General features: G+C 40.2%; 1 protein-coding gene across 3 annotated transcripts in view; it reads right to left on the bottom strand.

Annotated features, from left to right (window-relative positions):
• DENND5B (DENN domain containing 5B) overlaps window positions 1–13574 on the bottom strand; it is a 209215-nt gene that overhangs the window by 104183 nt on the left and 91458 nt on the right. For 2 of the 3 annotated variants that reach the window (XM_065886567.1, XM_065886569.1), the window contains exon 2: window positions 1008–1117. In XM_065886567.1, the coding sequence (XP_065742639.1) occupies window positions 1008–1117 (110 nt within the window). Of the gene's footprint in view, window positions 1–1007; window positions 1118–4250; window positions 4317–13574 lie in introns of all 3 variants that reach the window. The other variant, XM_065886568.1, reaches the window with a different exon arrangement.

The raw sequence follows: 13574 nt of genomic DNA, 5'->3' as shown, positions 1-13574 counted from the left end.
TCCTCACTGGGTACATGTAAGCATGTATGTGAAAGTAACAATCATGAGGTATCTAGTGGGTATCTACTACTAAATATTCATTTTCTTCCCTTACAATATCACATCATAATGGGGTCTTTTGGCTCCACCTTTAAAATACTCAAAAAGAACCACAACTATGTGTCTCACTCCACCTTCTTTTTTTCTTTTCTGGCCGCGCCGCATGGCATGCGGGATCTTAGTTCCCCGACCAGGGATGGAACCCACGCCCCCTGCAGTGTAAGTGTGGAGTCTTAACCACTGGACCGCCAGGGAAGTCCCTGTCCACTTTTAATCACTTCTGTGCCTATCGTGCCTGATCTCTGATTTACTCACTTTGGGGGCCCCTGATTTTTATAATCACAGAGATCATGGAGGAACAAAATATCATGCAGGCCTCTAAGAAGGACCCTTCCTAAATGACCTGAAAATTATGACCTACTGTATTTTTAAGAACCTCTAAAGGGACTTACAATCACCACTGGTAACTCATTACATTAATTTAAATTCCTTATAAACAAATTCCTACTAATGTCTAAATGATGCATTGAAGTTCCTTTCCTACCTTACTTTGTGAATATGATAAATTAAAGACCCATCATACAACATTCCTTGAAATATGAGAACTGTAATCATGCTCCTTCCATCAGGCTCCACTTCAGGCCAAGAAAATGATATCAGTTACCAAAGTGTCTATGTATTAAGTAATACAAATTCACCACACAGCTTAATAGCCGGAAAAGAAAATGGGCTTTGAGGGTCTGTTATATACACTTATTAGCTATGGGGACCTTAGGCAAGTTACTTAACCTCTCTGAGCTTCATTTTCTACATCTGTAAAATGAGGATACTATATCTTAAAGAATTTTTTATTTAAAGGGTTAAATTAAATGAAATAATGTAGACATTCAAAATATAGTCACTATTGTCATCTTAAAATAAAAAGAAGGCTGAAGAGGAAAAAAAAAACAAACAAACCGAACACATACCATGTTTACTGCATCTTGATCGAAAGGGTTCCATTCTATATTCTGAGGATAGTGGGCCAGAACTTTGGACTTGAATGTTCTTCTCAAAGGACTCTGGTCAAAATTTTCACCTACAACAGATAATTAGTAATTAGTTAATATCTAGAATTTTTTCAAAAGCATGTCATAGTTTTATTTTTATTTTGTATATATACTGACTGATAATGTTGAAATCTGATTCAATTTCTACCTCTAATAGTCTCAGTTGTAAATTTTTCAATGGACAACTGAAAAGGAACTGTTAATAAGAGATCTGCATTTAAAAGTTCAGAATCTGAATTTTAAAATCCTGGCTACACAACTGATACTAAAAATCAAGACATGCTAAAATAATCCTTGCTGTAACCTAATTACTGTCCTCATTTCAACATGTGGTGACCAAAAAAAAAAAAAAAAAAAACCTATTTGGAAACATTTAACTCACTAAAGAAACATCTCAAATTAAGCTAATTATACTTCTTAAGATCCTGAAATTTTGTACATGGATAGACTTAATGCTGCAGTGCCCAAAGGAGGCAACTTTGCTTGAGTTCCCACAAAAATCTCTGGTAAATCTGACTGCATCTCCATGCTTTTACAAGTAACATTATTAACAGAATCAGAAACATCATTACTGAGTTGTCTGGTTTAGCAGACAGAACACATTAAGCACACTAACCTCTGAAAAGAAACAAGCTATTCTAAGCCAATTTTATCACCTGTTAAAATTCTGGAAAGGTAAAAAGACTATCCTTTGATTATTATATATAAGAAAATTCAGTAATAATTGTTAGCTCAGTTCTTTATGTCCTTGACTAAATTAACACCCATGGGACCTGTTACCTCCAAATGCCTTACTTTCACAAAATATTTTAATATGGATGGATCTCAAATTCTCAGTGTCAGAAAGTTGAGATTAAGGAATTAGAAGACCTTGGGAGCAATACCATTCTGTCTCCTGTGTTCTTTCTACTTGTTGAGTTCTAAGTAAGTACAAAACACAAGCTGATGTATCAAAAGATAAATGCCACCTACCAGTATCTGTACAAATAAAAATATCATAAAGCAATTCATGAGTCATATTTGGACACCTAGTTAGACTCAGTTTCCAACTCTGGTAAAAATATAAAAGACATATACTAAAAAAAAAAAAAAAAAAAAAAAGACATATACTAAAACACCTTTCAGTGCAAAACTTATCAGATCGCAGAAGGAGGGAAAAGCCACACTATAAAATCTTGTTGGAGACTGCAATATAAAATACACAGGAGCGTTTTTGAATAAAGGCACATAATTTAAATAGATTTACTGCAACAACTAACCGTTTACTTCTTTCTTTCTATTTTTTTTTTTTTTTTTTTTTTTGTGGTACGCGGGCCTCTCACTGTTGTGGGCTCTCCCGTTGCAGAGCACAGGCTCCGGACGCAAAGGCTTAGCGGCCACGGCCCACGGACCCAGTCGCCCCGCGGCACATGGGATCCTCCCGGACCGGGGCACGAACCCGCGTCCCCTACGTCGGCAGGCGGACTCCCAACCACTGCGCCACCAGGGAAGCCCTAACCGTTTACTTCTAATTTAAGCCCTTGGCTAATGATCATTTTCCTTTGGATTCCTCTTACTTATTTAGGCAAGCACTTCATCTCTATGTCTTTCTACCTCATATTTCCATCTTCTAAGAGATAGAGAGCTTTCACTTCTAGAAGAGAAATTGTCAAATGCATCCCTAAGGAAAGTTTATCAATTTCTGCACCATGCCTCTAGGGTATGGGAAAGTCAATGGAAAATGTGAAACCATCCATGGGTCACTACTCTGAAGAAAGGAGTGAGGGCTCATGGTTGATTTCAGAAAGGGTAAATGGTACCTTGAAGCTGGTACTAGATTTTCATGCAAATGCTAAGAATTTTTAGATTATTTACTTCTTCATTAAAAAAAGAAAGGTTACTTTTCACTTCAAGTCAGAGAAAAAGAAAAACAAAAATTCTCTCCTGGTTCTAAGGTTTATGCTGCTGACTGTGCTAGTGACACAGCAACGGGATATCCTCAGATAATACCCAGCCATCAAGAAACCCTCTCCTTCGCCCACCCTCAAATACCAAAAATGCTTATTTTATCATTCACAAATGTAAATAAAATATGAAATACCGCAGGAGCAGAAGAAACAGCATATAATGCAGGATATAACTCCTTGCAACTTACCTTTTAATGAATTTCTGCCTCAGTTTGGTTAAAATAGTAACATTATCTTCATTCATATATCAAGTTACTAATGCGTCAGGAAATAAATCAGAAAAGTCATGATACTGCCATTTTCAATATAATTGTCCTGTTAAGGAAGGAACACCACACCCTCTTGAAGCACAATGAATCAACCAGAAGAGAAAGAAGGAAAACCACCTCCAGGGAAGAAGAACTTCACAAAAACAAAAACCCATGAAACAGAAATACAAATCTAACAAAAGAAAAACAGAACCACCACCACCACCATCACTTCTTATGAGACTGCTTTAGAAGGGGGTAAGATCATTGCTATATACACAGCTGTCTTGGCAAATATTATTTTGAAGAAAATTTGGAGAAAATCTGAGTGATAATTCTGATAACACTGCTAAGGATTCAGAAGTTAGTAAACGCAGCTATTCCTACTAGTACCAAAGAAGAGAATCTTGGAGATGCCTTTTGGAGGTGTCAGACAGAGCAACCACCTAACCTTTGCACTTTGAACCCATAAACCTCTAACAGAATTTATTGCTAGGACTTAGCAGGCAAAATGAATCAGTCTAAGAATTTGGATTCCCAGGAAATGGAAATTACATAAGTATGCTTTACTTAACTTAAAATCCACTTTTTAAACATTGTCCTGAAATAAACAAGGATTATAAATTTGTGCAAATATTAATATCTCCCACGACAACTACAAGTGGACTTAATTTCAAGTAATATTGCCAAGTAACCTCCTACTGACCTTAAGCTACAATGAAGACTTTTCTCCTAAGAAAATAGGACATATCTGCCAAGAGAGCTTAAACGCTAATGAATAAATAATTTCTTCAAGGCTTGAAGCAAATGAGGTCTTTACAAAAATTAAGATGCAAATGAAAGAACAGAAATACAAAATAATACCTTTTTTTTTGCCTAAACAAAAGTGAATAAAGAAGCAATTTGATGGGCTTGGGATGAATTAAAATAATAATTTCTAACACCTCAACTTTTATTTTTATTTTTACCTGAAGTCGTATTTGCAGCACCTTGGCTCTTGCCATGACGATCTGCTTCTAGCCATTGGTACAAAACTACATAATGTAACAGAAACAAAAAAGCTTTATGAACAAAGAAACACAAACAAAAAAGCAAAAATGACTGTGAAGAATGGAAAATGAGAATTAAAAAATTAAACAAAAGCAATTAAACATGAGACATTAACATCAACGGAACACAGCTTAACACTAATAGTACGTAGCTTATAAGCTATTAGTAATAAGAAAGGAAAGAAAATAGGTAATTGTATTTTAATGTAGTAAGCGAAATGCTATTGAAACATCTGTAACAGTTATTCATGTGGGAAAAAGTACACACTTTTCTTAATGCTAATTTAAAGAGAAATATCAGGAGAAAGCTAATGTTTCTATAGTCAGATATAATAAAATATGGTAGTAAGACTAAATGACCAACTATGGAAATTGCACCCCAATTTCTGCAAACCTATCAGAATGGCTGAAGTCCAAAAAACTGACTATACCAAATGCTGACAAGTATGCAAAGAGACAGAACTCTCATAAATTGGTGGTGGTAATGCAAAAAGGTACAGCCACTTAGGAAAGACAGTTTGCAGTTTCTTACAAGGCTAAACATAGTCCTACTATATGATCATATAACCCCAGCCTAATCAGTAGAGAAACATAATACAAATTTCAAGAGGAGCAACCTACAATATACCTGACGAATACTTGTCAAAACTGTCAAGGTCATCAAAAACAAGTAAGGTCTGAGAAACTGTCATAGCCGAGAGGAGCCTAAGGAGACAAGACAACTGAATGTAATGTGGTATACTGGATGGGTTCCTCCAACAGAAAAAGGACATTAAGTAAACAAAAGGAAATCTGAATGGAGTATAGACTTTAGTTAACAATAATGTGTCACACTGATCCATTAACTGCAACACAAGCATCATACTACCCTAGGATGTTAATGACAGGGAAAACTGTGCATGGAGGGAGGTGTGGTGGGGTGTATATGGGAACTCTCTTATTATCTTCTCCATTTTTCTGTAAATCTAAAACTGTTCTAAAAATCAAGTCTGTTTTTAAAAATTACATTCCAATATTTAATGTAAGGACAAAAACATATATTATGTCCAATCTTATAAGTAGTCTACCTTTTGTAAAGGCTAACACAGATATCTTACTGTTAATCCATCCAAATGATTAAAAGTAATAAAACACATCAAGTGTGGCATTTTGTTCCAAATGACTGTGGATTCATATTGTAGCAAGAAACTAGTTTTGGACACCATTCTGATTTCTCACAGAATAATTTATACTTTGAAATATATTACTAATTTAAGAAGATTAAGTGTTGTAATCTATTTACATTCTAATCCATTTTTCCACTGCTTCATGTAGGCACTCTTTTCTTTAATATCTTTCCATTAATTTGCTGGCATAAGCAGCTGATAAATTATTTTCTGTCATTGCTGTTTGCTCTCTATTTTATTCAGAAGCTTGTCTGTGCTCCTCCAAGTCTCATAAATATAACTAACAGTTGTGTTCCTCTTAATACCTATAGCACTGTCTTCACCAAAGATGAGGCTAGGCCCCACAGTAACAACTTCCAGCAAAATGGCAACTCTCATTATTTTGGTACAGGGTAACAGTTAAGAGAAATAAGCTATGCAAACACAAGCTCAAGTTTGCTCGCTACAGAGATTCCATTAGTCAACTATCCTCTTATGTACCATTGACTAAGAAGTATCAACTCTTGGGGAAAATTTACTACAATGAGGACACAGGGTATTAAAAAATTCACACTAGAGCTCTGTAACTTAGAAGCTTTGAAGGGTGTGTAAACTTCTGTATGTCTTAGAGATGTCAGAGTCTTTCCTTTAAAGAGCCAAATAATGATGACTGTAGGGTCCGAATAGCCGGGGAACCTTCCTATCCACATCTCAAAGGGCTGAACGATCCCAAGAGAGTAGCACAGGCTAAGCTTCTACTTTGGGATGCTATTTATCTATCCAAAGATATTGTGAGAGTTCTAGATCCCAAACAAGGTTTGCAGAAATTTTCTATGCTCTCCCTCCACAAAACAACAATAACAGGGCTGGGAAAGCTACCTATGGAACTCCTGAACTGAAGGAATAAAGGAACTGACTCATTATAAATGGTTAAGGGCACCCTGAAATCACGACGGAAGTTATTTAGATCTTTAGGGACAGCCAGAACTGTGAACTGACATCCATCTATCATCAGGGATAGATGACCCAAAACAGACCTCTGAACAGCCCCCCAAAATATACCCAGTGTGCAAAGCCCTTGGTTGAGGGTGCCCCAGTGGGCACACAAGTCAGTGCATTCCTCCAGGTTACTGCATACTCCTGGGAGGCAATATCGTTACAACTGGGACTAACATGAAAGAAGTGGAGAAGCAGACCTCATTCATTGAATATATACTACAAGCGTTTCCTCTTTCTGGGTCAGGGGAATAACAACTACTAATTAAGAGTAGTAGCGGGGTAGGGTAGTATTAGATTACTTACTCCAAGTGACACAAATATTTCCCCATTTAGAAAAGCAAGCATAAATTTTACAAATGACGGCTGAATATCCCTCTTACAGAAATGAGACACAAAGTAGGGAGAAACTAATCCATTCAATGGTCTGATAATTCTACATAGCTCTTATCTAAAGCCTATCCTGCCCTGTTTAAGGTGTAAACTCTTGACTGTGTTCAGAGTACCACTGCCATTATATTTACCAATTACTTCATATAGCCTTTGTTTCTGGTTTTACTGGACAAAAAGAAAAAATATGAAAGCTATTCCAGATAATTTTACTCTGGCCAGTTATACGGAGAATGGTACATAAGCAAAAATAATTTTAACAGATTTGAGATTCAATTATTTTATTACTGCCTCCAGATTACAAAAATCCAATTAACTATGGCCTAAATAATTCAGAGAATTTCCAGTGAAATAAGTGCATCTGCTTCATGCAAAGCTATAATGTGAATCACCATTAGACCAAATTTGGATTTCAAAGTCTACTTTATAGCACATATATTTAAAAAGATAATGTATAACTATAAAAGAAATGTAACTAGGGAATTCCCTGGTGGTCCAGTGGCTTGTGCTCCAGGCTGATACTGCCGAGGGCCTGGGTTCAATCCCTGGTCAGGGAACTGAGATCCCACAAGCCACATCACGTGGCCAAAAAAGAAAAATGTAACTAATATTTTTACTTAACACACTAGAATGTATATGGGCAGGTCTAGAAGGACTGAGATCTAAAACTTTCTTAACTCTCATAAAGTTTCTGAAATATGTCGTATTACAAAGAATCTAATCCTCTTCTTACTTTGTAGATGATGTTAGAATACCAAAAATACACCTCTTCTCCCTGTGGCTGGGAGCACGAGATCTGGCCTTTTGGTAGCTCCATGCTTCCTCTCAATTGGCACTGGGAGTCAGGGACCCTGCCCCCAGCTCCAAGTCACTGGTGAGGATTTCTATAGTCTGTGCATGAGGCTGCAAGTAGAGGGATATCTGTGAACCTTGAAGCTATTTCTCAGGCTGAGAGACCCTGTTACATATTTCTTCACTCATCTCTTCTCTGAACCTTCCCACTCCTAGGGCCCCAGTGAGTTCCCTCCCTTGTTGTCCATTTCCACCACAGTCTATTTCTGAACAGGGTATTTCTCCACGAAACAAGGCCAAGTCTCCCAATACTTCCCTATGCTCCTGTCCCTGAGGGATATCACTGAAGCCTAGATGCTTTAAAGAAAGTTTGCTGATAGGAATAATGAAAACAGAAGGGAAGCTGAAACAGGTAATCTCTTCTGCCCTGTCCCTTTTTCACTGTGTTCCTTTTCTCTCTAAAGGTAAAGTTAAAACACACACACACACACACACACACACACGGACAGAATACTCACAGTCAGTAATTTTTCCTCAGTATTTTGATAAAGGTGAGAGGAGGAAATGGAGATACTATGGATGCTGCCTAAGAAGTCCATGCTGAGGCAAAGAAAAAGGGATGATATGGTGGTGAGGTAACTCTTCTCCTTCCCATGTCTAACCCTACAGGTCTCCAAATGTCTATCTCCAAAGACCCAGCCTGAATTAGTATGAGCAGGAGTTGGGAGAGGGAATACTAGGCAGCAATGGGTCCTACAAGAGACTGACCAGGGAAAGAGAAATGGGGGTGGGTGAGGAGAGGTGGGCACCTTCACGGTGGTAACTAAAATAAAGGGGCACTCCTTTCACAGAAAGACATTTCCTGCACATGTGCTGTCTCTACACCACAGTAAGCTGTCCCCTTCAAAGCACATGCCCCAGGAGGCTGCATATTTACCATTCATTCTGATAATTCTCCAACTATTTAGACATCTCTGAGCAGGCGACGTATAAGCAGAGACCTGATGAAGTAGTAGCCGTCACATAGTTAACACACAGAGCTTACTATAGGCAGGTGTTATTCTAAGTGCTCTCTATATATTAACCCATTTCATCAGCATAATTACCCTATGAAGTAGGTCCCATTATTGTTCTCATTTTACAGATGTAGAAACTGAGGCACAAAAAGGTTAAATAACTTGCTCAGGTCAGATAACGAGGAAATTCAAACCTAAGCAGTCTGACTCCAGAGTCTGTGCTCTTAATTCTATGTACGAGGTCATCTCAGGAAAAGTATTTCAGGCAAGGGAAATAGCAAGTGGACAGTCCCTGTGGTACAAGTGAGCTTGTCCCAGCTGAGATGCAGCAAGACCAGGACACTGATGCATCTGAGTGAGGTGGCGGAAAATGAAGTCAGAGAGATAGCCAGGAGCCAGATAAAACAGGACCTTGTAGGCTGTGGTGTGGACTTTTGATTTTATACTAAGTACCATGGGAAGTAACTGGAGTGTCTTAAACAGAGAAGTGACTTTGTTTTAAAAAGATCACCCTGGCAGCTGAGAGAACAGACTGTAGTGGTCAAGGGTAGATGCAAAGAGATCAGCTAGGAGCTTCTGCAACAGTCCAGGCAAGAGATGATGGCAGAGAGAGTGCTAGGGTGGTGAGAAGTGATAAGATTCTAAATACATTCTGAAGGCATAAAGTATTATATATGATTTGCTGATGGATTAGATGTGAGAGAAACGAATAGTCAAGAAGGATATCATGATACCATGGATTTTGGTCTAAGCACCTGGATGAATAGGGTAGCTATTTACTGAAACAAGGAACAATGGAGAAGACGGGGATTTTACTGTGGAGAGGAGGGCTGTCAGGGAGCTGGAATGAAGAATTCAGTTTTGGATATGTTAACTCTGAGATGCCTATTAGATATCCAAGAGAAGTTTTTGAATAAGCATTTAGATATACGAATTTTTATTTGTTTGTTTGTTTATTTATTTATTTATCTTTGGCTGTGTTGGGTCCTCATTGCTGCGCATGGTCTTTCTTTAGTTGCGATGAGCGGGGGCTACTCTTTGTTGCAGTGTGTGGGCTTCTCATTGCAGTGGCTTCTCTTGTTGCAGAGCCTGGGCTCTAGGCGTGCGGGCTTCCGTAGTTGTGGTGTGTGGGCTCAGTAGTTGTGGCTCACGGGCTCTAGAGCACAGGCTCAGTAGACGTGACACACGGGCTTAGCTGCTCCGCGGCACGTGGGATCTTCCCAGACCAGGGCTCGAACCCGTGTCCCCTGCATCGGCAGATGGATTCTTAACCACTGTGCCACCAGGGAAGCCCCTAGATATACGAATTTAAATTCAGGGGAAAAGTTAGAAACATAAAAAGGATGGTATTTAACATCACAGGGCTGGGTAAGATCACTTAGGAAATGACTGTAGATGAAGAGAGGAAGCCTGGGGTCAGACCTAGGGGACTCAAGCAACACTGAGAGGCTGGGAAGAGGATGAGGAACTGGCAAAAAGGTAAATGAGAAAAAGCAGTCAGTAAGGTAAGAGAAAACCAGAAGCATCATGGAAGCCAAGTTAAAGAAAATGTTTTAACAAGGACGGTGCTGACAACAGGAAGTCACTGTGACCCTGACAAAGAGATTTCTGTGTGGTGTGGGGGAGAAAACCTGTCTGGCGTTGTTCCAAGGAAGACTGCAAAGAGAGGAAGTCGAAGCAGAGAGCATAGTCAACTCTTCTTGAGGAGTTCTGCTGGAAAGATGATAAAGGGATAATATTGGAGGAGAATGTGGGGTTGAGGGAAGGGTTTCAGGTGTTGTTTTGTTAAAGACAGGAGGACGTTAACTCATTCAAGCAACATTTCCAGTGTGCCTACACTATGGCAGACACAGTGACTGATGCTCTAGGCCTGATCAGGAGAGTCCAGTCCTCTGAGGATCTCTCACTCTCCTACCTTGCCTTCCTAATTCTACACAGAGAGCTGGCTTGCCCATTCCATACTACATTATGGCTGATACAGGGTGTACTCCCCAGGCAACCACACTTCCTATCCCCAGCATACAGCTTACCTACTTTATCCTTGTAAGCCTTTATGAAACAGAACAGGACCCTCTGAAGCCCTCCCAGGGCTTTCCTTGTCACCCATTTCTTGTTTGCAGGAAATAGGCTTCATTCAGCCTCCTTGACCTTCCCTGAGTCCCAAAGGGCAGATTCAAACAGTTGCTTATCAGGGAAGGGAGGGAATGCAGAAACAAAGGAGGAGCAGTCAAGAAAGGGTGGTGTAGCCATAGGGCAGGGTCCTGGTTCCATCACAAGGAATATACTTAACAAAATACCTTTGAGTTCTTCTGCAGGAACTAAGGCCCCCACCCAGATGGAGGATGGTAACTTCAGGCCGAGCACAAGAGTCCTGGAACACCGCCCTGTTACCTTACCATCAACCAATCAGAAGAAAGTCTGCACACAGTGGAAGAGAACAAAGACTCTGACACCCTCCTCAAATAATTCTCCCTTTAAAAATTTCATGATAGAGCAGTCTTTGGAGTTGGTTTTCAGACATGAGTCCGCTTTCTCCCCAGGTTGCTGGCCTCCTGAATAAAGCAACCTTTCCATTCCTACCAGCACTTGTCTCTCAAGTATTGGCTTTCAAGCATCAAGCAGCCAAACCTGAGTTTGATAACATTTATACAGGACACTGAATCCACGAGGGGCTGCGCTGTTGCCACTTTATCTTTTCTCCCTCTGGCACTCCTTGAGACAGTCCCAAACCATTCTCACTTGAATAAGCCATGCCAATTATCTTAGCACCAGTGAACAGCTATTACTGATCCTGGATTTATGACAGACAGCAGGTGCTCACCAACATCCATGTTCTCCTCTCCTTCCCAATATCCTTGCATCTGGGTGGGGGCCAAAAGACTATTTCTTACCAATGAAATGGGAGCAGAAGTGATGGGTGCCACCTCCAGCTTGAGACACACAACCTGTCTTTCTTCTGCTACTCATCAGCTAAATGCAAATGGAAATGGGGCCTTAAAGACGGGAAGGCCACACATGGAAGAAACCTGGCTCACTGAACGCCTCTGCAAAACAGACCCCTTCCCATGTTGGCCTACATTAGATTAAACAATGAATGAGAAATAAGCTTCTATTGTTTTGAGCCACTGATAGTCTAGGGCTGTTATTACAACAGTTAGCTAGTTTTATATTTCTGGATTAGCTTGAATTTTAATTTGTGTTAGTTTTGACCTTCTGACTATAATCAGAAGCAATTCCTGACTATACCACACCTTCTCTTCCTTGGTAATGCTCTACATTGCCTGCTACTGTGCTCAAATGCATGATGAGTATAGTTCTTCAAATATGGGATAGAATTGCCCATTTTCTATGGATGCTCTCTACCTTTCATAGAAGAAGCCATATACCCACCACTAAGCTACTAATCAAGACCACAGGTTTTAACTCACGATGGGCCTATTAGCCTTTCTAAATCTACAACCTCTAAATCCAGCTGGTGATCGTGCAGATGTAGGCTGCTGGTCACAAAGGGAATCAAGCAAAAGAAGCTGGAGGGATCTCTGAAAATTCATAGACACTACTGAAAAATGTTCGTCAATAAAGAAACCTGAATTCTGGTAATCCTAAACGTTTATTTTGATTAAGATCTTAATAAAAGTACATCAACATCCATCCAGTAAGTTGTGAATTTCTAAGAGACTCATAATATATTTCCTTCTTGATTACATCAAATTTAAAGAGCCATACTTTATTTAGTTAACATTAAATATAAATACACTTCAATTACTGAAGTTTATTCACTGGGAACCAAAGGAGTACACAATACAGATATTCTGTTTCAAACTCAGCTGGAGGTACCCCAATTTAATTCTGTCCCTAACCACCTGGAGTTAGTGCAGGCATTATCCATTAGAGGGCATGGCGCCCAATAAGACTGCCCTGATTTCAGAGATTCCGCAGGCCACCTGCACTTCTCACAGACTGGCAATACATTTGGAAGTTCCCACAAACCCCTCTAGTTTGACAATTTATAACTCACAGAACTCAGAAAAATGCTATACTTATGATTATAATTTTATTACAAGGAATACAAATCAGAAGGACCAGACAAATGAAGATACACACAGGTTGAGGTCTGAGAAGGACCACAGAACTTTCATGCTCTCTCCTTGCGGAATCAGGGTGTGTTACACACCACCTCACCCCCTCAACAATGTGCTCATCAACCAGGAAGCTCCACTGAGCTTTGGTGTCTAAAGTTTGGGGCTTGACTGGGAGCCTGAACCAAGATGGCGGAGTAGAAGGACATGCTTTCCCTCCCTCTTGTGAGAACACCAGAATCACAACTAGCTGCTGGACAATCATCGACAGGAAGACACTGGAACTCACCAAAAAAGATATCCCACATCCAAAGACAAAGGAGAAGCCACAGTGAGATGGGAGGAAGGGCGCAATCACAGCAAAATCAAGTCCCATAACTGCTGGGTGGGTGACTCACAGACTGGAAAAAAATTATACCACAGAAGTCCACCCACTGGAGTGAAGGTTCTGAGCCCCATGTCAGGTTTCCCAACCTGGGGGTCCAGCAACGGGAGGAGGAATTCCTAGAGAATCAGACTTTGAAGGCTAGTGGGATTTGATTGCAGGACTCTGACAGGACTGGGGGAAACAGAGACTCCACTCTTGGAGGGCACACACTAAGTAGTGTGCGCACTGGGACCCAGGGGAAGGAGCAGTGACCCCGGGGGAGACTGAACCAGACCTACCTGCTAGTGTTGGAGGGTTTCCTGCGGAGGCAGGGGGTGGCTGGGGCTCACCGTGGGGACGGAGACACTGGCAGCAGAAGTTCTGAGAAGTACTCCTTGGCGTGAGCCACCCAGAGTCTGCCATTAGCCCCACCAAAGAGCCCAGGTAGGTTCCAGTGT

The sequence above is a fragment of the Phocoena phocoena genome, chromosome 11 (assembly GCF_963924675.1).
Source record: "Phocoena phocoena chromosome 11, mPhoPho1.1, whole genome shotgun sequence".
Classification (NCBI taxonomy): domain Eukaryota; kingdom Metazoa; phylum Chordata; class Mammalia; order Artiodactyla; family Phocoenidae; genus Phocoena; species Phocoena phocoena.
This window is presented reverse-complemented; position numbering and strand designations above follow the sequence as displayed.